We start from the raw sequence: 22,234 nt of genomic DNA, 5'->3' as shown, positions 1-22,234 counted from the left end.
ACAATGCGTAGCCTTCAAAGCTCTACACTGTGCCGGGCCTCTATTCTTGAGGACTCATTTGAATTGATATGTCCTGGTGAGAAGTTTTAAGATTTACACATAGTAAACTAATACAAGCACCAAGGTTCAAGGAAGACAGCTGGGACGGAAGAAGCCTTCTGCTAGTGACTGTTAAGACATGAAACCTTCTACCAGTTGCCGTAAAGAACAGCCCTGCGTTGCTATCCTTCAGGAAGATGCTAAAAACTTGGCTCTTCACAACTAACATGTTTTGTACAACCACCTCGACAACCTTATCTGATCTACCTGACCTCAGCTTTTAGACGCCCCCGGGCATTCATGTGCTTTATAAATGCATAAATCAAATCAATCGAATAAAATAAAATGTTATGAGGCTCTCCCACAGTAAAAAGATCCAAAGTAGGTGATCAAAAAGTAAAAAATCAATATCAAAAAAGATAATATGGTCAGGAGCTCCTTATAACACTTAAGACAGAAATTCTCTCTTCTTTGCGTTATTATTGTCCTGATGATGACCTCAATTCATGAAAGTCAAAACGCCATTGACATGTACCAGAAAAATGTATGGGTCTCTAATTATCATATGATTTCATGAAAACAATATTGTATCTAAAACATTAATGCATAATAATTATTGAAATATTTCCAAATGCTGCTGTTTTACTTTTATTCTCACATGTTTCACTTGTGCCGTTTAATGTTTTCTTATGAGCACAATGTGTTCACTCTGCATGTCATGTACAAGTCTTAATCAATGCTTATGCTGCTTTCTTACTCTTGAAGCATTCTTTTGCCTCCGTTGAAAAATCCAATTCAATAAAAACGTGGGGCTTTGTGTTGTTGTTTGTTCTATAATTAAGTTATTCCTAATTTGTGCCCTTTCTGTTGATACCCATTGAGACATTGTTGCAGGATACTGCATAAATACTTTCTTTTGTGCTAAACTACCAAAGGTTTAACCACAGTTTAATTTAGTAACATTAGTGTTTCACCCTGACAGGGATTATGGCTGTTGCTTGAGCAGGGTTTCACCCCCCTCAACCAACAAAACTATTTGTCACAGCAATGAGCCTGAAGAAAAATAGGGGGATGAAAAGTGTTGTGATGCATCCTTCTATAGCAAAAGCCATCATATATGCGGTCTAAGCAGGAAATTAAATGAAAGAAAAAAGGTGGGCACCATCTTGGATTGGGAATTTCAAGAAGCACATGCTGGAGAAATTACAATCTTGAATTGGCGTAGATATCAGCCTTGTCATTCTACTCTTCCAGGAGATTGGTATTACAACAAATGACAGGCGAAGGAAGAAAAATCAGATTTTTGCATTGTTCGTGCCTTAACATCCTCCCAGCTATTCAGCACTCTGCATCACATGTGGAATACTTCGCTGATCAGCTGAGGCAGCGAATATGCTGAAGCCGGCTGAGTGATGTGGCGGAAAACACATCACTGTACACCAACTGCAGGAATTAAAGATGGACTTTCTTCCTCCTGAAAGGCATGAGACTAAGGGAACAAGCTGCTGCCTCCAGTGAATGTCAAAGACACAGCTCCAGGGGTTGTTCCTGTCCCATGCTGATTTTAAACTCTACAAAAGCCATTGGGAGAACAAATTCTTAGGCTGGAAGTTAGTATTCCTTAAATATGTAATTCGACTATCCTGTTTTCTATCCAACATCTCATGTCCTGCCCACCTATTATTAATATTAGTTGTACACCATCTAAAAACTAACATCTCCAAGAATATATCCTGCCAAAATTCAGCTCATTTGCCCAATTAACTGTAACCTTTAAAATCATTTCCCACTCTATGAACTCTGAAAAGGTGTCAACAAGGCAGTCTTAATCCCACTTCAAAACAAAGTCCCATTGTTTCACACTAAAACCAACTCAATTCCTTTTGATTTGTCAATTGTTATGTCAGTTATTTACCACACATCGGAATATTTCCCTGCTCACCACAAGCCAAGAAATCCTTTGACCTGAGACACTGGGTTCTTGCCCTATCTCCCTCCAAAAATACAGCTCATAACTGAAACTGCCTTGCAGTTTATCAATAAACCGAACCAGAAAAACCTATTTTATAAATACAAACTCAAGGCTAGTATCTTCCAGTTGCTTTTTCACCTTTAGATCTGTCCTTATAACTTATTCTCCATATCCACTCTCCAGAAAGACTGCCATCACTGCATTTCTTTGTACCCTACGAATATTTTCAACAACACCCGCAACAATAACCCCTTGGAGAGTTTGAGCTCTCTATGTCAGATTGATAATTACTTATAAATCACTCAGATGACAGCCAGAGCCCAACCCACACTATAGTAAACTCTTAAATAAAGTGTGTTTTAGTGGCTCTTGATATTGATTGTGCTGTGCCAGGAGGGCCTTTGCGAAGAGGACCTGATTAGCTTCCTCTTGGGCAAAGTGGTAATTTGTGAGAAAAGCACAGAGTCGTTTTTTAGCTATTGTGAAGTGGAAGAATTTCACAGTGTATGCTTTTATTTATTGCATAACATGGAACTATTTGGCCATACACAATACACTTGACAACCTGGATTTAACCCGTAGACTTCTGTATCACAGGCTTGAGCTATTCTTTCAAAACCATTAGTTGTTTGTAGCAGTATAGGCATGTTAAAACTCTCATAATACAATTTAATTTAGACATCTACTATTTGAAATAACATACCAGTGATGTAAAGCGTGCCAATTACCTTTTGAGAGTGCCATGCAGTGATGGTCACCACAAGCAATTTGAATGATGTGTCTGTCACGTAAACACGTGATTGGACTGTAAAAGAAAAAATGCATTTAATTGCTAAAACATTATTCTGATATGTAACAAAACACTGCATGATACTGTAACTGTAATACCCAGATCACGCCCCCCCCCGTATTAGGATCAACAGGACTTTAATACACCAAAGACCAAAATCCAGTCATTTTACCCAGGTGAAGCACAAATTGCAAGTGAAGCTCATTCACAAAAGAAAATTGATTTGTATCACCAAGTTAATTTGCTAATGCACATCTTCAAAACTGCATTCTACCAGAAAGTAAAGGGGAATACCTCTGCCTAAGAAATTCCGATTTGAAACAGGACCGGGGCAAAACCATCTAATTCTGCTACACCTTTCTACAACATCTGTCAATATCTCAGAGCTTACCAGTGGCCAAAGCCATCAGTTCTCTCCTGAAAAAAAGTCTCCTCGCTGACTGCAGAGAGATTACATGAAATGTGTGTGTGAGAAACAAACTTGATAGAGGGTCCTCACAGGGGCAAATCAAAAATATCTCTAAAGATGTTTGTGCCACTTTCTTTAGTTGTATTTCAACAGCACAATGCTTATTAGCAGTATGTTGCAAATATATATGCTCCAGAAGGTAAACAGTTAAGAGAATAAAGAACAAAAGGTACAAACCAAGCTCTTAAAAAGACAGACTTATTAGCTGGTCAGACAGATGTTGATTTACATGTTTCCAGAGATTTATTTCTGACAGTGGGAGTGAATGCCACTTCCCCCAGCCAGACCCATGGCTCCATATTCTGTCTATTGTCGGCACAGAAGTTCTCTGCAAGCGCATGTAAAGCAATGATGCCCTTTCATGTTCGTTTTTCTGGCTAACCTCCTTTTTCCCTGCAGCAAACCCTGCATCCACTGGAGGTGCTCTACCTTCCAACATTGTTGATCATCAGCAGAGGTAAACTAAACTGACAGGGTGTTCATTCAAAGTTCACCATGCGGTGCCTAGTGCCCACTCACTCCAGTTTATATGAAATGACTGCTGCTGGTAGTGGCAGGAGTATCATCAATTTTAGTTCAGAGGTACAGACCTTTGTACACCAACTCTGCAGGAAGACTGCCACCTGGCTCTATTCTTTAAGGGCGTATCCAGTCTCCCATAACTCATCTCCTTTTCCTATTCACAAGTGTAGGATATGTGGGTGCATGTGTAGCAAATGGGTGAGTCACAGTTCGACTAATTGCAAAATGGAACTCTGTATATTTGTTCTACACAATATGGCGGGCTGTCCTTTGCCCACTGGATACATGACAATATGCACAGCCCTACTGCCCATTGCACCCATACTAAAACTGGAATTAACGGGCATAAGGGGGACATTCCTTCATCACATCCAATGTCTAGTGCATGTTCCCTGTGCTGGGTTAAACTCACTCTTTCCTCATTTTATATGTGGTGCAGGCTTTTCCCTAGCAATATTATATCTGTGGTTGAACTAGTCTTACTTGGATACAGGTGCGGGCCTTGAAAGGTGCATACTAGTGTACCTGTTTAAAATTACTCCCACAACCCATACAATCCTGTAAAAAAGGGAAGAAGATAGACTTCCCCCATGAAAGAAGGAATATTTTGTACTTTGAAAAAGTCAGCTCTTTGGTTGACCAAAGCTTCCTGTCTCATCTGCTGAACTATACTGATAGTGGCACTCTTGAGCTAGGACCCTGCAAATTGTCTTGACCTTAATGAGTCCCTTTTATCAGTGCTGGGCATAAATATACGAGGGGGCAGAAAGACCATTTGCTGGTGTATTTCTGCCCTCAGGCTGGCCAAGCCTAGATTTCTGGAACACCTTACTGCTGGTCCAGAGTGAGAGAAGAGAAGCTGGACTGCTCTATAAAAGGAGAAGCTGACCCCTACTCACCTTGAACACCTGAACAATACTGAGCTGAATAACAAATCTCCATGGAGGATGTATCAACCAACAAGGTCATAGAGGAGTTAAAAGATCCCCGCAGCCTAACAGGCCTGGGAACGGATAAATACCAAACACCAACAGATAATGCACCGCCTGGGTCTTTGTGCTGGAGATGCTTTTCTGCTTGAGCTAATTTGAGCTTGCATCATTACCAAACTGATCATACCCTTAGGGTGTCTCTAGCACCCCCTTTCAATTGCAGAGAGGATCAAATATATTTTCCTCACACTCTTGTCACTATGGGTGTTTTCTGTTGGCTGCACTGTGCCATGCAGATTTTGGTGCCAGTGTGAACACTTTTTGATGCCCATTGCAGAGGTATCGGACACAAAAGTCATGAATGGGCCCTCACCCTAACATTCAGTATGAAGTCACTAGTGGTGAAGCCTTGGAGGCTACTAAGTGCTCCACTCAGTTACTCTTGCCGACACTGGAATATCCTGATGTTTTTTTTGTTTATGTAAATTGTGTTTTTATTGCAGATTCAGAAAATATACAGTCATTTGGTCCGACTTACCCACCTCCTACAGACATCTTACACTAGTCGTAGCTTAAGCATCACACAGCCATTTAGCCCACATCCCTGAGGCTGGGCGGCGATAGCCAGGAAGCACCAAAAAAAGGAATCAAAGGAAACAATGACATCCGCTCGGCAAGACGGTCTAGGATCTGCATTTCTATATCTACCCAATCCCTAGCCCCAACAAATAACCTGTCCCACAACACAAATGGTAATAGCGGATAACACATTGTCAGTGTATTTCAATGGCCCTCCCCAACCAACCAACATCCTTGTGTAGGTGTCTCCTAGAGGGCCAAACTCAGTGTGCCGATGCCTGAATAGGGAAACACTTCGGACAGATATAAAACTCAAATGTCCTCACATTAGGCACTTATTAATCTGTCATCCCCTGTACCATCAGCAGGACCCCTAGCTACCCCTCTCCCACCCTCCCTCCCCCAACTACTGCTGGCGTGGATGGAATATCCTGATGGTGCCCGGCCCTTCTTGAGATACAGGTGCTTTAACTTTTGGACCCCCAGGAAACTTCAGTGAGTGCCTGAACACTACTACATCTGTTGCCATTGGCAATATTAGGAGGTCAGTTAGGTTCTTACTTGGTCTCCACCTGACTTGTGTCACGATTGGAAAGAGATTACCAGATCCCTAGTAGCCAGCTCACATAAAACACAGATATCCTTAGCACACACAAAACGTCATTTCTTTTTACTTGGGTGGACCCTTGTTATATCGGCGGTGGTTGTTCTAGGGGAAGGACAACATGCACCTCTCTGCCACCTTGATGGACAGACTGGACAATGCCTTTCTCTAGTCACTATTCTAAGTACATATAAGTGGAATCAGGTATGTGTCCTGCAAAGAGTCAGTAAATTGCAGGAAAGAGTATTTTGGCAGAATGAAGGCAAGAGGAATGAGGCTTGCAAAGACATTTTCAGGAGCAAGGTATAAGTAGCCCAAGAAATTACACTACACTATTGGAAGGCTGGACAGAAAAAACAAAAAGCAGATCACCAAGGGCAATAATCAGAAAGAAAAAGAGAAGAACCACATAAGTCGGAACATATTTTTCCTGAATTACTAGGCTCCTTATATAATAGGATACAGGAAGTGACAGACAAGAAATCTGGGATCCAAGTTGGATTGAGACTGACATATTTATTGAAGGGTGGCAGACATATTTTAATGTGAAATTAGAAATAAATCAATATGTTATAGTGTGTGAGTGGGAAAAGTGTTTTGCCATGGACCTGGCCATAACATGCAGAATCACACAATAAATTGACTAAAGAGGCTGTTGCTGTGCAGAAATTGGCTGCAACATCTCTGAGAGGAACAAGTGTGGTGAACGGGAGTACCCAGGGGATGCCGTGCACTGCAGTCTTGCAAACTCTGAGGGAGACACACACCACTGGCTGGTGCTTCTGGTAGACAGTGCTGCGGCCTATACCCTCAAAAGGGAACACAAGCCTTGGTGTGCAACAGTATTTTGCAAGCATTTTTACTGAAAAGAAAGCAAACTGGACAAATCTGTTCACTTTGCAAAGAAATCCACGGACACTAAAAGTGAGAGAAGTATGGCTAGATCAGAGAGGCGGAGTATATCTCCCTATAATCTTATACAAATAAAGGGGTTTATGCAATGTAGAGCAGATTGCTACTTATTGTACCTCCACACCACACTGATGCATAGTGAGAGCAGGAGAGGTCTGGCTGTTGTTGCCAGGGACAAGTGAAGAACGGTAGCCATACAGACAGGCATGGTAGGCTTCAGGGTTGGCTGCTGGACAAATTTAGTCACGGTTAGCTTCAGGGAGGGGTTGGACTCAGGTAGGCCTTGTTTCAGGACATTGTAACTGCAACTGAAAGAGCAAAAGAACTAGAACACAACTGGTGCACTAGGTCAGATGAAGATAAGTCCCATGGGTACCCCGGGCATTTACGGCAGAGTGTCCACCCAGGACTGCCTCACTGATTGTGCTATCCTGTGTATAACAAAGTACAAAATGGCTCCCAGTCTGCAGCCTGGAAGGGCAGTTTTAAATATGGTAGTTCGACTTTGCCATTTAAACCAATGGCAAAGCCCCGACTTCCCCTAACAATATACGTAAGTCTCCCCTAAGGAAGGCCTGTGGAGCCCTAAGGCAAGGAGCTGTACATAATTAAGTAGGATATATACTTTTGATATATGACCTAACAGCAAAATGCCCAAATTGTCATTTTTGCTGAGGAAAAGTTAGTAGCTCCATTGGGTAAAACAGAGTTGCAGCCTGATCTCTCAGTCAAAAAAAAAGTTAAAAACAAACCCTTTATTTTCCAAAATGATATGGCTTTCAAAAAGGACTGGTCACTCATCTCGTGGCACTGTACCAGGGACTGGCTAGTCCTAATTATAAAAACAGCCACGAGAATAGCCCAAGAACTCAAAATTGATATTCAGAAATTAGAGGTACAGCTCAAAACATACCAGTCTCATGCTGTCCTTAGAAAACGCCTGGATGAACTCAATCAGCAAATTACTGAGTTTGAACTCACTTTGAAACAAAGCAAATTTAACAAATTTAAAAAATCAAAGAGCGTTTTACACATGAGAAAACTTATCCTTATACCAGAGAGGATTATCTCACAAGAGATAACAACAGTGATCAAGACAGTGATACATCAGACTGCAGCTCTAATGGGTCAAATTCAAGAGGGCACCAGTCCCACTGATACCAGAGAGGGGGCCAAAGACAACAGAAACCATTCTACCCTAGACAGAGGGGATGGAGAGGTTACCAAGGTCCACCGATGTACCAACCATACCAAGGCCCACCGCCTTTCCAACAATACCAATATGGACCACACCCAACAGGACCCCAATTCCAACAAGGGGCACCAGAATATGATGGTAACTTCTATGGCCCACCGCCTTTTTTGGGATAACGCCCGGGACCTCGACGAGGCAGGAACAGTAGGGGCAACAACGTGAACTGGCAGACAGGGGATCAAGAGGACCCCCGAATGGCAACAAGGAGTATGACAGGCGCCCTCCAAAACCAAGCATCAACCAGCAAGAGGGGGACCTAGTGGTTAACCTTAGCCCTTTCACACTGTCTGACATACAGAAGACTGTCCCCAATAAAGGCCTAGGTTTTGTACCAACAAACAGGCTGGACACATTTAAAATCCATACCGAGATGCATGATTTCGTTCGCAAACTGAAACTGCAAGCTTTCTTTAAAGACAAAGACGATACCTCCACTCCCACTGACACGGGGTTGAAACTTAAGTCAACTTTCACCCCACCGGATGCCGTTTTGCCTGTCGAATTACTGGCCTTTGAGAAGGCGGTAATGACGGACTTAGGCAAACTGACCACAACAAATATAAACGTGTTGCACAACACCAGCAGGTTGGAACAAGAAGTAATCCAACAACTCGCAGGCAATAAAGATATCATCATAAAACCTGCAGACAAGGGGGGTGCAATCGTTTTCCAAACAGCTACAGCATATGACCAGGAATGTCTGAGATTCCTAGCAGACAGAAGGAATTACACTGTCCTGCATGAGGACCATACAGAGACATTACGCAATGGTAGAGGAGGCCGTGGCCCATGATTGGCTGTCCAAGAAAGAGGCGGACTTCCTAGTCCAGAAGTTACCTAGGACTCCTTATTTCTACACCATTCCCAAGATACACAAGGATCTAAACAAACCCCCAGGGAGACCGATCGTCTCCAGTATCAGTTCTATCTTAGAACCCCTGTCCAGATTTGTGGACGCTTTCTTACATCCCCTGGTACAGGCTACGAACACATACCTGAAGGATACTAAAGCTGTACTCCAGCTTTTGCAAAACATACCTTTTGACCCCACCACACAACTACTACTAAGCCTGGATGTAGAGAGCCTTTACACCAGCTTACCTCATGATGAAACACTCAACATCATTGAGGAGGTTCTTTTCTCTACATCATGGAAACACCAAACACCAAGGAGTTTAGTGATGGAGTGCATCTCTCTGGCCCTAACGAGGAACTTCTTCCAGTATGAAAAAACACTATACTTACAGAGCCACGGCACCAGCATGGGAAGCACCTTTGCTCCTAGTCTGGCCGAGCTCTACGTCCACCACCTGGAGACGCAGAAAATCCTCCATCAAAGTAACCCCTTCAGACAAAACATAACAACATGTAGGCGTTACATAGACGATGTCTTGGTCATCTGGGAAGGTGACCTACTGTCGGTTGAACAGTTTATGGATTGGCTCAACACAAACATAACAACATGTAGGCGTTACATAGACGATGTCTTGATCATCTGGGAAGGTGACCTACTGTTGGTTGAACAGTTTATGGATTGGCTCAACACACAGAACACATTTCTGAAATTCACAACCACTGAATCACGTGAAATGATGGTATTTTTGGATTTGAATATCTACCCAGAGGGAGGCTATCTAAAGACAACAACACATTTTAAACCTACCTCTAGAAACTGTCTCCTGAGGTATGACAGTTTTCATCCACGACACCTGCGTGATAACCTTCCGTATGGCCAGTTTCTCCGCCTGAGACGGAACTGCTCCACTTTAGAGTGTATTTAGAGTTTGATGCCCAGTCTGTCTTTCCGCCATGCTAGCAGAAGCTTTACACAGCTCCTTTGGTGGAAGACTGTCTGCTATTTTGAGAGATCTCTGCCATGCAGTGCTGCTTTCAGAGAAGCTGCCACCACATGGGCTTCTCTGAAGGCACTGGAGCTTTGCTGAACAGCACCATGTTTAATGTAGCCACTCAGCAAAGGTTTTTTTTTTTTAAACGGAACTCCCAAAGCGTGAGTTATATTTTTAATAAAATAAAATGTACTGACATGCTGGTGAAGTTTCCCCCCAGCAGATGGGGCAATTCTTTTGCTTTTCTGTACGTGGCCCCCGGGATTTTTCTGCCAATACAGAAAAGGAAAAAAGTACATCGGAATGTCTGCCATAAATAGAGCAAATGGTCAGAGGAACTTAAAACAACTGGCCCGAAGTATGTGGAATCTAAGGTTTTCCATGGTTGAGCCAGCTAAAGCTCTGCAAAAGGAAACATAATGGTTCACCACACTCTAAATAGAGTGTGCAATCCAGACACTTTGAGGAAACAGTACTTCACCATTTTGGTTGCACAGTACCCTGTCCACCAAACTCTAAATAAGCACGTTAGCTTTTCACAACCCATGCCTCACAATTCCTTAGCTGGCTGGGTAGATGTTCAGAGCTACTGCCCTGCTAATGCAGGCCTTTCCTATTAAGGCAGAGGACTGTCTGGCTTTCTAATACATATAGTGAAAGATCCACCTGACTCCATAATCTGGCATGTGGCACCATCCTCACTTAGGGCATCATTAGGATGGCGGGCGGACTTTGTCCTCATGGTAAACGGGAACGCCCGCCATATGTACGGGGTCCCCTGCGTGACATTAGGATGCGCTCGCCACACTGGCGGGCAAATCCTGCATTTTTAACATTGCGGCACCGCCCGCCACAATGCCAAAAATGCATGTCCTGCATGTGCATGCACAACGTGGCAGGCACCGCGCGGTGCCTGCCATGTTGTGCATGCACATGAAGGGGGGTACCATAGGTACCCCCCATGTGCCCCCCCCAACATCCTGGGGGCCCGCTACGGGCCCCCAAACTCAAAAACCGCATGCCTTTCCGTGGTGGCAACGCCGCCATGGAAAGGCTCCCTCCCGCCTGCATCCTGATATGGATGGTGGTGTCTAGCAGACACGGCCACCATATGAAATCCTTTTCCACCCGGTCGACTTGTCAACCGGGCGGAAAAGCGGCGGGCGGTCTTCCCGTCCATCGCGGTCCTCGCCGCCATACTAATATGGTGGGGGGAAATGGGTGGCGGGTGGGCTAGGATGTAGGGCGGATCGCCACCGCCATGCCGGTGATCCGCCCTACATCCTAATGGGCACCTTAGTCTTTGTCAAACGTTAATACCATGAGTGACATACACTTTTGAGAACAACCTGTTAGCACTGCACTATCGCCAAGCATGCTAACAGGCCACCTCACATGTTGATATTTTCCTCTAGAAGTTAAGAAAATAAAAGAATGTAGTCTATATTTGCAGTTTATAATTCACAACACATAATGTTTATTCTCAATAGCTGAATTCCATGCCTTACACTGCAGTCTAGTTTAATGTATAGCCATACACTGAGCACAAGATGGCAGTGGTATATGTTGGCCAGCACCTCTGTAAAGGTTTGTATTTGAAGTAAGAGCGTCTACACAGGGATATTTTCCAGCGTGCTCAATGTCGAACACCGAGCCATCCACAGTGTTACACTATATGCAGGAAACCCCACATACAAACAATACCAAAAACTTTGTTAGACAGAGCACAACCCAAAAGTTCGTTAACACAGTGACTTAAGTAAGTCGGGCACACGTGATCTCATGAATGGCACAACTCAAGTATTGTCCAAAATCAAAAAGGTCTTTTATTTACAGGTCTTCATCACAGTTGACACGTAGACATAGAGATATTCACAGCCGACACGTGTTTCGTCTTGAGACGACTTTTTGAAGGCTATAGCAAACTGTATTGGCATATGCTTCCACGACGTTTCCTGATTTATAGAGAGAAGACCGATATGAAGAGAACCAAGATTTGAAGCTGTTCAAAACGAAATCTATTCCAAAAATGGTAAGTAGAATAAAGTGAGTAAAATCCTTTAAGTGCAAAGTCTCGCTGCCCATATTAGTAAACGAGTCCCGTATGGTCTGCGGTACTTAGTCTGTATAGAACACTATCTCCAGAGCTATCTCCGAATTCTCTGGAGATAGTGTTCTATACAGACTAAGTATGTCAACTGGGATGAAGACCTGAAAATAAAAGACCTTTTTGATTTTTGACAATACTTGAGTTGTGCCATTCATGAGATCACGTGTGCCCGACTTACTTAAGTCACTGTGTTAACGAACCTTTGGGTTGTGCTCTGTCTAAAAAAGTTTTTGGTATTTAATGTATAGCCCTACAGATGAAGGGAAGATGTTGTCACCTTTCATATAGACCCCTACCATGAGTTCCACCCAATTGTCCTGCTTTCTCGCTTGCACTATAGTCCGTAGCGAATAAGTGGCATACACCACCAACTTGAGAAAAACCATCACATGGAGCACAATCTATTACTAACCCAACAAACTCAGGAAACTTAAACCTCGATTTAGAAAATGGCGGTTACATGATTTTTGACATCAAATGACAGGAAGTCGGGGGGCGTGGCCAAGACGGCGAACATGGCGGACGCAGCCTAACCGAGCTCCGTCCCGCCAGCCACACATCCTGCCTGCATCCTACGTCGCCCCGACCGCACTGCGCCCAAAAACCTGGTGGCAAGCGGCGGATCCGACGGCGACGCCTCGGCAGTGACTCCGGTGTCCCGGCGGTCTGCGGCTGGGGAGATACAGCCGCCGAGAATTCTGACGGCGAAGGGGCCTGCCTCTACAGCACGGCCGGGACCTTGATTTTGGGCTGATCCGCCCGGAAGTGTATGGCAGCCGGGGCGCGCCGGCCGGAAGGTGCCGCCTCAGTGGAAGTCCAGTGGCGGAGAGGCGACCGGGACTGATCGAGCCCCGCTGACGCCTGGACACTTGCTGCGGTGGCGGCTACACCGGCTGGGGAGGACGATATCGACGCCCGTTCTCCAGCGGAGGTGGGGTAAGGAGAGGTGACTGGGTGTAAGGCCTAGTGGGGGAGGGGACGCCCTGAGACTGTGCCTGGCCCCACTCGGCGGCGGGATCGAGCCGCGGGGCTCTGAGACACTGGCACACTAGGGGGGTAGCGGCCCCGCCGACCCCCTACTCGTCCCCCCCCCCCCCTCCCCCCTCCATATTCGGACTGCGACCCTGCCGGGCTCTTCCTGGGGCTGGAATACTGCTACACTCCTGCTCGGTGGCCGCCTCGGGCCACGGTGGGGGGAAGGTGCCTTGGACAGACCCCCGCAGTCTACTGGCACGATCCTGGGCATACAAGAGGCCCCCCAAATTGTTTTGCTACTACAACTGGGAGGTGGGGCACGGATGTTGAGCTGATAGCTGCGGGCCCGCAGCGTAGTGAACGGTTTCGATACCGCGTGACACCATCCCCTGCCACCGCACGTATAGCACCTTGCGGGAGCTTCACGGGGGTGCGCTCCATCTCCGCAGGCTCACGGCGGTCAGGGAGACGTCCATAATCAGAGGCCGTGCACGACGTGCGGAGCACATTGGACTGCTGGTCCCTCGTGGTCGGAACCATCACTCTATCCGCGCCATGACGAGAGGGAGCAACAGCAGCAATGCTTCGAAGCAGGGCCCAATGGACAAGTTTGCAGGACCCAGTGGGACGGCCGGAGCATCTGGGGGTCCCCAGGGCGCGGGACCCGACAACGCGGCGCTGATGGCGGCGATCACGCAGTCGAGGGACATGTTGGATGCGAAGATCGGGGCGGTCGGTGCCGACGTGACCTTGCTCCGACAGGACCTACGCAATGCGGTGGCCCGCATCACCGAAACGGAATCCAGGATCACGGAGGTCGAGGATGATGTGGCCGTCCTCAAGAAGAAGGTTGCCGCCATGGAGGGGATTCAGAAGGGACTTGCGCTGCGGGTGGAAGATGCGGAAGGGAGGGCCAGAAGGAACAACCTGCGCTTCGTTGGCTTCCCGGAGGACTGTGAGAAAGGAAATATGGTGGCCTTCCTGACCCAATGGCTTGAGGGATGGCTCCCCCCAGACACCCTATCGCGCTGCTTTGTGGTAGAGCGGGCGCACCGAGCACTCCTTCCAAAACCACCTCCTGGAGCTCGCCCCCGCTCGGTGATTGCCAAGTTGCTCAACTATCACGACAGGGATGTTATCCTGCGACAGGCCCGCGCCCTGGACCCTCTCATGTTTGAGAACCACAAAATCCTTGTGTTCCCGGACTACACAAAGCTGGTCCAACAGCAGAGGCAGTCGTTCACCGCGGCAAAAGCACGTTTGCGGGAGCTCAAAATTCCCTACGCTCTACTCTTCCCGGCCCGCCTCCGAGTGGTCTTCCAGTCCCGCACCCAGTTCTTCAACTCTCCGGAGGAAGTATTTGAATGGACGGACGAGACTGTGCGTGTCAAGGTGCATACCCCTCCCAGGCGGAACTCGGACTCGTCGACCACCGGGAGACCTCCGAAACCACCCAGAAGGTCACGCAGCAGAAGCAACTGGAGGGCGCGCTCCCAGAAACGCCCTCCTCCCCGCGACGAGTCGGCCGAGGCTCCGGAGGAGACGGACTCTTCCCCATCGAAATCCTGACGCCCTTCTCTTCACGCTGACTCCGGCGATGGATCTACAGGACTATTGAAGTGCTTGGCAGTATAGTATAGGCCAGGCGCTGCTCTCGGACATGCCACTCATTGATGGACTACACAATTTCGTACTCAAGGGTGGACAGTGGGTCGGGTGACGCCTCTCCAAGGGCGGGCCTACTCCCGGAGTTCGTTCCCAGGTGTTGAGTGGGAAGTAGTTGGGCACTTTGTGGGTAGTTGGGTGGGATCCATTGGTGCAGTGGGTCTTGGGCCTCCCGTTGGAGGGCTGAGATTGCCTGCATCGCGACAGGTACTTCAATGTTGCTGAGGTATGGGGTGGGGGGTTGGAGGGGAGGTTGTTGGGGTGGTTGGGTTCCGGGGGAAGTTTGCAGGGGGAGGGACGGGAGTTTGAGGGTTCCGGGGATGGTGGGGGGGGAAGTTGGGAAGGGCCTTAGCACGGTGTACATGGGAACCTGGAGACGACTGAGCATGTGTGTGTGGCCTCAGTGGCCTGACGATTTCGGAATCTGGATGATTGATGGCGGCTGATGTACTGGGGGCGAGCCCCCCGCTGGCCTCCATGCGAATTTTGAGCTGGAATGTGCGAGGGATGCTCGACAAAATTAAACGGAGTGCAGTCCTACGTCTGGGGAAGACTGAAAGAGCGGATGTGTTGCTCCTTCAGGAGACTCACCTCTTGGGCACCAAGGTTCTGAGCCTACGCCGATACGGGTATGATCAGGTGTTCCATGCTGGGTTTACACGAGGGTCCAGAGGAGTTGCAATTCTCATACACCGTAGGGTCTCCTACACCCATGAAACACAATGGCTGGACGTGCATGGTCGGTATGTCTTTGTTAAGGGGAGTCTGGGGAGTGAGCCGGTGGTTTTCGGGAGTGTGTATGCTCCACCCCCACTCCAAGATGCCCTGATTGAACGACTGTTCGAGGTATGGACGACTCTTCCGCATGTGTTGACAGTAGTGGGTGGTGATTGGAATGATGTGATGGATGGGAGACTGGACCGCTGTAGGCCTGGGGGTGGTCAATTGTCAGATGCCTCTACGAGGCTGAGTAGGATGGCGCAGGGGATGGGATGGATCGACGCTTGGCGCCACCAGCATGCATGTGATCGTGAATATACATTTGTCTCTGCGGTCCACAAATCCTTTTCGCGCTTGGACTACCTATTCGTCCCGCAACCCTGGTTGGGCAGAATTGACTCCACCTCCATACTTCCGAGGGGCCTGTCGGATCACTCCCCGGTCGCCCTGACGTTGAGCCTCGGTGTGCGGCGACAACCGTTTCGCTGGCGCCTCTCTGTGTGGCACTTGCAGCGCCGCGACTATCAATCGCATATGAGGGAGGCTATCTCGCACTACTGGTCAGAGAATGAGGACCCGAGTATAGATGCCATGACCCTGTGGGAGGCCCTCAAGCCAGTCCTTCGGGGCGTGGACATTGCGTGGTGCGCTGCGAATCGTAGGGCCCGCAGGCGGGAGGTGGAGGAGGCGGCCGACCGGGTGCGGAACCAGGAGACCAGATGTCTCACGGGGGAGGATGGAGTGGCCGTGGACCGGCTCCTGCACCTCCAGCAGTCATACACCTCGCTATTGTTAGACGAAGCCCGACAGGCCTGGCTCGCTACGCAGAGCAGAATCTATCAATGGGGGGACAAGTCTGGCACAATGCTATATAGGCTATGTCAAAGCACTTATCAAGCCCAGCCCTTGCCGGGTCTCCGAGATGCCGCGGGTGGCCCTGTCTCGGCCCCTGAGGTCCTGGCCCAGATGTTTGCTCAATACTACGAGACCCAGTATGCCCCCCGAGAATCTCTCCCAGCGGAGGAGATTGACAAATTTCTCGCAGCCCTTCCTCCCCGGGCGCTCTCGGATGAGGCGAGGGCCCGCCTAGACCTCCCACTGTCGGCGGAGGAGCTTGGGGAAGCACTGGGTGGCCTGAACACGGGCAAGGCCCCTGGGCCCAATGGGTTCCCCTGCGAATTTATGAAGTTGTTTCATCTCCAATTGGGGATGCGCTATAGGAAGGCACTGGAGGCGGCTCGGGAGCTTGGCAGATTGCCAGCGGACTGGCGACACGCTGAGATCGTGGTTTTCTGCAAACCGGGAAGGCCCCAAGACAGCCCGGACTCTTATCGGCCGATCTCTTTGCTGAACTTTGAAGCGAAAATATTGGCTAAGGCGTTGGTGAACCGTCTTCTCCCTTACATCACGGACTTGATCCATGCCGACCAGGCAGGCTTCATGCCTCACAGGGCTACAAGACACAACATACGTCGCGCTCACCTGGTGGTGGAGGCGGCACGAGCAGCGGGCATCCCCGCGGCCCTCCTGCTGGCGGACATAGACCGGGCCTTCGACTCCCTGAGTTGGTCATACCTCCGAGCCCTCCTCCTCCGGCTCAATCTGGGCCCACGTTTCCTGTCGTACGTTCATCTGCTCTATACGGACCTGACGGCGACGGTCAGAATAGCGGGAGCCACCTCTGACACATTCCTCATCGGTCGTGGCACCCGACAGGGATGCCCTCTCTCACCTTACCTGTTCGCCCTGGCTATGGAACCGCTTGCGGCCTGGGTGAGGATGGATGCCCAATTGCGTGGTGTGGAGTGGGTTGGGGGCCCGTCTGACAGGATTGCGCTATATGCGGACGACGTCCTGTTCTTCCTTACAGACCTCAATAAATCGGGGCCGAGGGTCCTTGAAATAATGCGCATTTTCGGTGAGGTGTCGGGCCTCCGGCTCAATCCGCAGAAGTCGAAGCTGTGGGTCCTGGGCGACAGGGGGACTTTGGGTCCCTGGGCCTCGGCCCTTCAGGAGGCGGCGGGAGGCCTTAAATATCTTGGTGTCTTTCTAACCGATGTGCAGGGAGTGTCATGGTCCCGTAATGTAGTGCCTGTTTGGGACAGGATCCGCTCAGACATGCAGATGTGGTCCAGGATGCCTCTAAATGTCTATGGCCGTTCGGCCATTTTTAAGATGGTGGCCCTACCCCGAATCTTGTACCAATTGCAGAACTACCCGTACCCAATTCCGCAGCAATGGTTTCGTCAGGTGAACTCGGCTCTGGGTCGGTTCCTATGGGCCGGTGGAGCGATAAGAGTGGCGCTCCGCACCTGCTTCCTGTCGACCTACTGTGGGGGACTGGCCGCATCTGATGTCCAGTCCTACTATCAGGCATCGCACCTACTTGTTCTTAACGAATGGTGGTACGGGGATCGCACTGACCCGACCTATGCCCTAGAGAGGTATATGATGGACCCACACACGCTCCATACTATCTTATACTCGGCGACTATCCGGAAGAGACTTCCGAGGGCCACGCAAGTAATCTTCAAAGTGTGGCGCGATGCGCTCCGCCGCATGGGATGGTGGAACACGCTCACGGGCGAAACCCCTCTATGGCACAATGGGAGACTGCCCAGCCTGGCTGCGCTCCGGGGCTTTGAGGGCTGGGATGCCATAGGCATCTCGGCGCTGGGCCACATCCTGAAGGGCACAGTCCTCAAATCGTTCCAGATGTTGCAAGATGAATTCGATATGCACCGGTCCCAGTTCTTCAGGTACCTACAGCTCCGCCACGCCCTGACCCCCGCACTAGCGGACTTATCGTCCTTGCCGGAGTTTAGTCCCCTGGAAGCAAAAGTCTTTATGGGGGAATTGGAATCAAAAAAAATCTCAACCATCTATCAAACGTTAGTTACGCATTGTTCCCCCTCTCTTGATAAATTGCGGGCGGTCTGGGAGGGCGATCTGGGAGACTTGGAGGAGGAGGACTGGAGAGAAGCCCTGGAGGCCCCTAGGGGAGCTGCGATAGCGGTGCGCCTGCGCTTTATTCAATTTAAATACCTGCACAGGGCATACTACACGAGGGAACGATTGTGGAAGGCGGGGCTGATAGCCTCCCCGGATTGTTTGAGGTGTGGCAGTGAGGTAGGCTCCTTCTTACATACAGTATGGGGATGTGCACGGCTGCAGAGGTTTTGGACCGGTGTATGGGAATGCTTGGAGGAAGTGTTGGCATGGGAGCTCCCTCGCACGCCGCAACTTGGCCTGCTCCACGTTATGGAAAAAGTGGGGGGTAATCTGTATAAACGACACTTGCTCCTTCTGGGTCTTACAATAGCCAAACGAGATATAGCCCAAGCCTGGAAAGCCCCCAAGGCTCCGTTGGTGGGGGTGTGGAAGCGGGGCATGGACTTTAGCATGGGTTTGGAACGCCCGATCTTTGAGGCCAGAGGCTGCCCCAAGAAACATTATAGGATTTGGAAGAAATGGGCTGATTATAGGGGCCTATTGCTGGACCCCCCAGCGCCACAAGCCTCTGATACAGATCACGTCTATACTACCCTCATGTGAACTGTCCACTTGTCGCTACCATGCTGCTTTGGCTCCTGTTTCTGGACATTATGAACACCGTGCAGGGAGGGGGGTGGGACCCGGGTGGGGATGCGGGGAGGGGGGTGTTGGATAATGTTGACTGAATTTCTTGAACGCTGTTGCTCTTCTATGCTCACTGTCTTTCTGCAATCTTGGGAGCAGTGTTTCTTTTGTATTCTGTCAACTGCCATAACACTAATAAAATTTGTTCTGAAAAAAAAAATGACAGGAAGTCAAGCAGCGGAAACAAATGTATCTCCTGTGCAGATGCTACCCAAAATAGTAATCGACTGGATGCCACAATAAGTCTTCCTTCTCATCATTTTGGTAAGCAAATTTTAGATATGTGATTATCCATGCTGAAGGGACTTGCTATAAAATGAATCCCTCCAATTTTCCAATTTTAAAATGCATCACTCAAGAAGGCAACCCTTGCTTCTTTTATGTAAGCTCCCAAAATTATATATTTTTAAACAAATAGCAATGTTTGTAATTTATTCCAAATCACTACATTTACTCCACATTTATCCTTTCCTACAAAACTTTTCTCAGACAGAATCAGAGAGAGTCTACTCATATTTAGTTTATTTATAGTGGCAACATTTCGAAATGATGTACTTACAACTTTGACGGAGTGCATTTTTAAGTTTTAATAGAAACTATCAATACAAAATGCAAATCAAATCTGGTCTAGCTAAATAATGCACATTTCATTCAAATCCTTACAAACTCTATAGTTGAGGTAAAAAATCTGATTGGATTTCACACTTTAAAAACAGTGGATTGTGCTGAACTCTGGAGTGACTGGCAAGAAACAGGAAGGTATAGCTATAGTTTGCCACCCTGCTGCTATAGATGTGCTCTGACTGACCAGTGAATAAATAACAAAGTGAGTACTGTTGCGAGTTGATACAACCACACCTTTGATTGCCTAGTTTCAGGGATTGGGAGAGTTTGCAAAATGTCTGACAACATTGCTTTTGCTGCTGCTTTATGTCTTACCTTGGCTATGCTTTGCATGATGCTGTATGACAAAAGCACAAAAGAAAAGGATGACAATGTTTCCTAGCTGTGGCTCCCATGTTTTTGTTCAGTTAATTAAGGTTTGCATATTTGCCGCATGAACATTTTCATATCTGAAAATATATTTCCTAATGTGACTCATAATGACTGCCAGTCATACTTGAGCCCTTGGAGAAGACCAAAATAATTGTGTCACACTCACAAACTGAGGCCCACACTCATTTGAGGACATACTCAAGCCACTCCTGGTAATCTGCACAGAATGCAAGCGATTAGGCTGGAAGGAGAGAAGAAAAGCACATCGTACTACTCTCTCATAGGCAGTGTCAATCACCAAGCAAGTGTGGCATAAATGGACAAATTGAGTGGAAGTGTGTGGTGACATGAAGGGAGTCTGCACAAGCTCCTGGATTCCCTTCTAGCAGGACAACTTTCTCTGTGTTAGGAGTTCGAATACACAGTGTCATAGAATAAGATGAAGCTCAACTACCCATGTGGATCTTATTGCTTTCTTCTGAAAACAAATTACTGTCTGGCACAGAAAAACGTATGAACATGAAGATCAAAGATACCTTTGCGGCCAAAAATGCAAAACAACACAGCAGTGAGAAACATGTGTGGAAGCAATCTTATAAAAAAGCACTAAGGGTGCAATTGACAGAAAAAGAAGAATGCAAATATTTCCTACTGAAAAGGTGAGCTGCTGGTTACATAGTCATGTTCATGCAGTTTTCCATCAGCAGAGAGCAGGAGCATGTTCGATAATCCACAGTCCACAGCAGTGACCTTCTGTTTTTTTAGTGAGATATACTCTGTAGAAGAGAACAAGCATAAGGTCAGTTTGCATAGACCGCCACTGATGTAAGAAGACATCCTATTAGACATGCCGTTTTATGCAACTCATGAAATAACATTATCTGTAATATTTACAATGACTTAACAGGCTTGGTCTGTAGCCTCTTTAGGTACTAAATTATGAACTCATTACCAGCTCCATTTCGTCAAGAACATCATCCAACTCGAATTCAGGATTGGCTGCAAAACTGGTTACACCAAACCTACTCCTGTAATGTTCACTCTCCTACGCTCACTGCTGCTTTTTATTTCACTACCATTGTGTTTTGCTTCAATCAAGTTATCCGATGCATGTAGTAGAAAAGGGCCAATCGAACAACCCAGTGTCCTGAAGTAATTACTGACTACCTCCTCCTGGGGTTCTACTTCGTTTTGAGTGATCTTTGTTGTGTTGGTTACATTGCTTTTGGTAATTATGTTACTCTTTTTTACCACTACTACTATATGAAGTCTTTTCCAACAGTTCTTTGAAGTAGAACTGTTGTAGGGGAAGTTACAATAACTACATTGGGTTTATCATAAATAAAGAATATTTATTAAGGTAAAACAGAGATAAGCTGGTGTCCCTTCCAAGGCTAGCAGGCAACTGCCCTGTCAAGCCAATACATAGAACACCCCTACAGTGAAACATCTAAACAGAACACAAACCTTAAAGGTAAAGGACAACATAAGCTAATGAGAATACAACATATCCTCTTCCCTTCACCCCACAAAAGAAAAGTAAAAAAAAAAAAACAATACAATAAAACACAACTCAAGCTTCATCGCAATAATAGTCTTGAAGATAAACAGGTGGTCTTCTGCTCCTCCGACTTGAAGTAGTGAAGTCAATAACTTTCTCCGCTGAGTCTGCACTACCACCAAAACTTCTCTCTCTAGATTCGACATCAACAACATCCTTCCCCCTCACATGCCTACCATCCACTCCAACATCCATATGTTTCTGGTACAAGGCAACCCTCCTGAGATTCCAATTTTCTCCATTGTTCAGGGTAACAAATCTATTATGAACAGACTTCACTCTAAATGGCCCTCTAAATTTTGTCAACCCACCAGTAATGCGTCCAGGTTTCACTTTTACCCAATCATTCACCATTATTTTATTCCTCCCTACCTGAACCACACCATCACCAGCCTTGACAATCTCCAAATTAGCCAAACCAATGCAATCCTTCATCTAGGCAGGAATAAGCAAGGTACCAGCCGAACGCCCCCTCATTACATTAAAAGGAACCTTCCCTGTCACATGGTTTTCAGTGGTACGGTACGCCCACACTAAATCATTCACCATATTTTTGACTGCAACACCGCTGGACATAGCCATCTGGATAGCTCCTTTCACCATACGATTCACTCTCTCAACCATTCCATACCCCTGTGGGTTGTACA

At 47.5% G+C, this 22,234-nt stretch overlaps 1 protein-coding gene across 2 annotated transcripts in view; it reads right to left on the bottom strand.

Annotated features, from left to right (window-relative positions):
- LOC144818567 (E3 ISG15--protein ligase HERC5-like) overlaps positions 1-22,234 on the bottom strand; it is a 400,809-nt gene that overhangs the window by 340,587 nt on the left and 37,988 nt on the right. For both annotated transcript variants that reach the window (XM_078676098.1, XM_078676099.1), the window contains exons 2-3: positions 20,679-20,802; positions 2,740-2,816 (exon numbers count right to left, since the gene is read on the bottom strand). In XM_078676098.1, coding sequence (XP_078532224.1) covers positions 2,740-2,816; positions 20,679-20,802 — 201 coding nt within the window. The remainder of the gene's footprint in view (positions 1-2,739; positions 2,817-20,678; positions 20,803-22,234) is intronic.

Source organism: Lissotriton helveticus, chromosome 2_1 (genome assembly GCF_964261635.1).
Source record: "Lissotriton helveticus chromosome 2_1, aLisHel1.1, whole genome shotgun sequence".
In the NCBI taxonomy this organism is placed as follows: Eukaryota; Metazoa; Chordata; class Amphibia; order Caudata; family Salamandridae; genus Lissotriton; species Lissotriton helveticus.
Note: the sequence above shows the minus strand (reverse complement) of the source record. Positions and strands in the feature narration are given on the sequence as shown.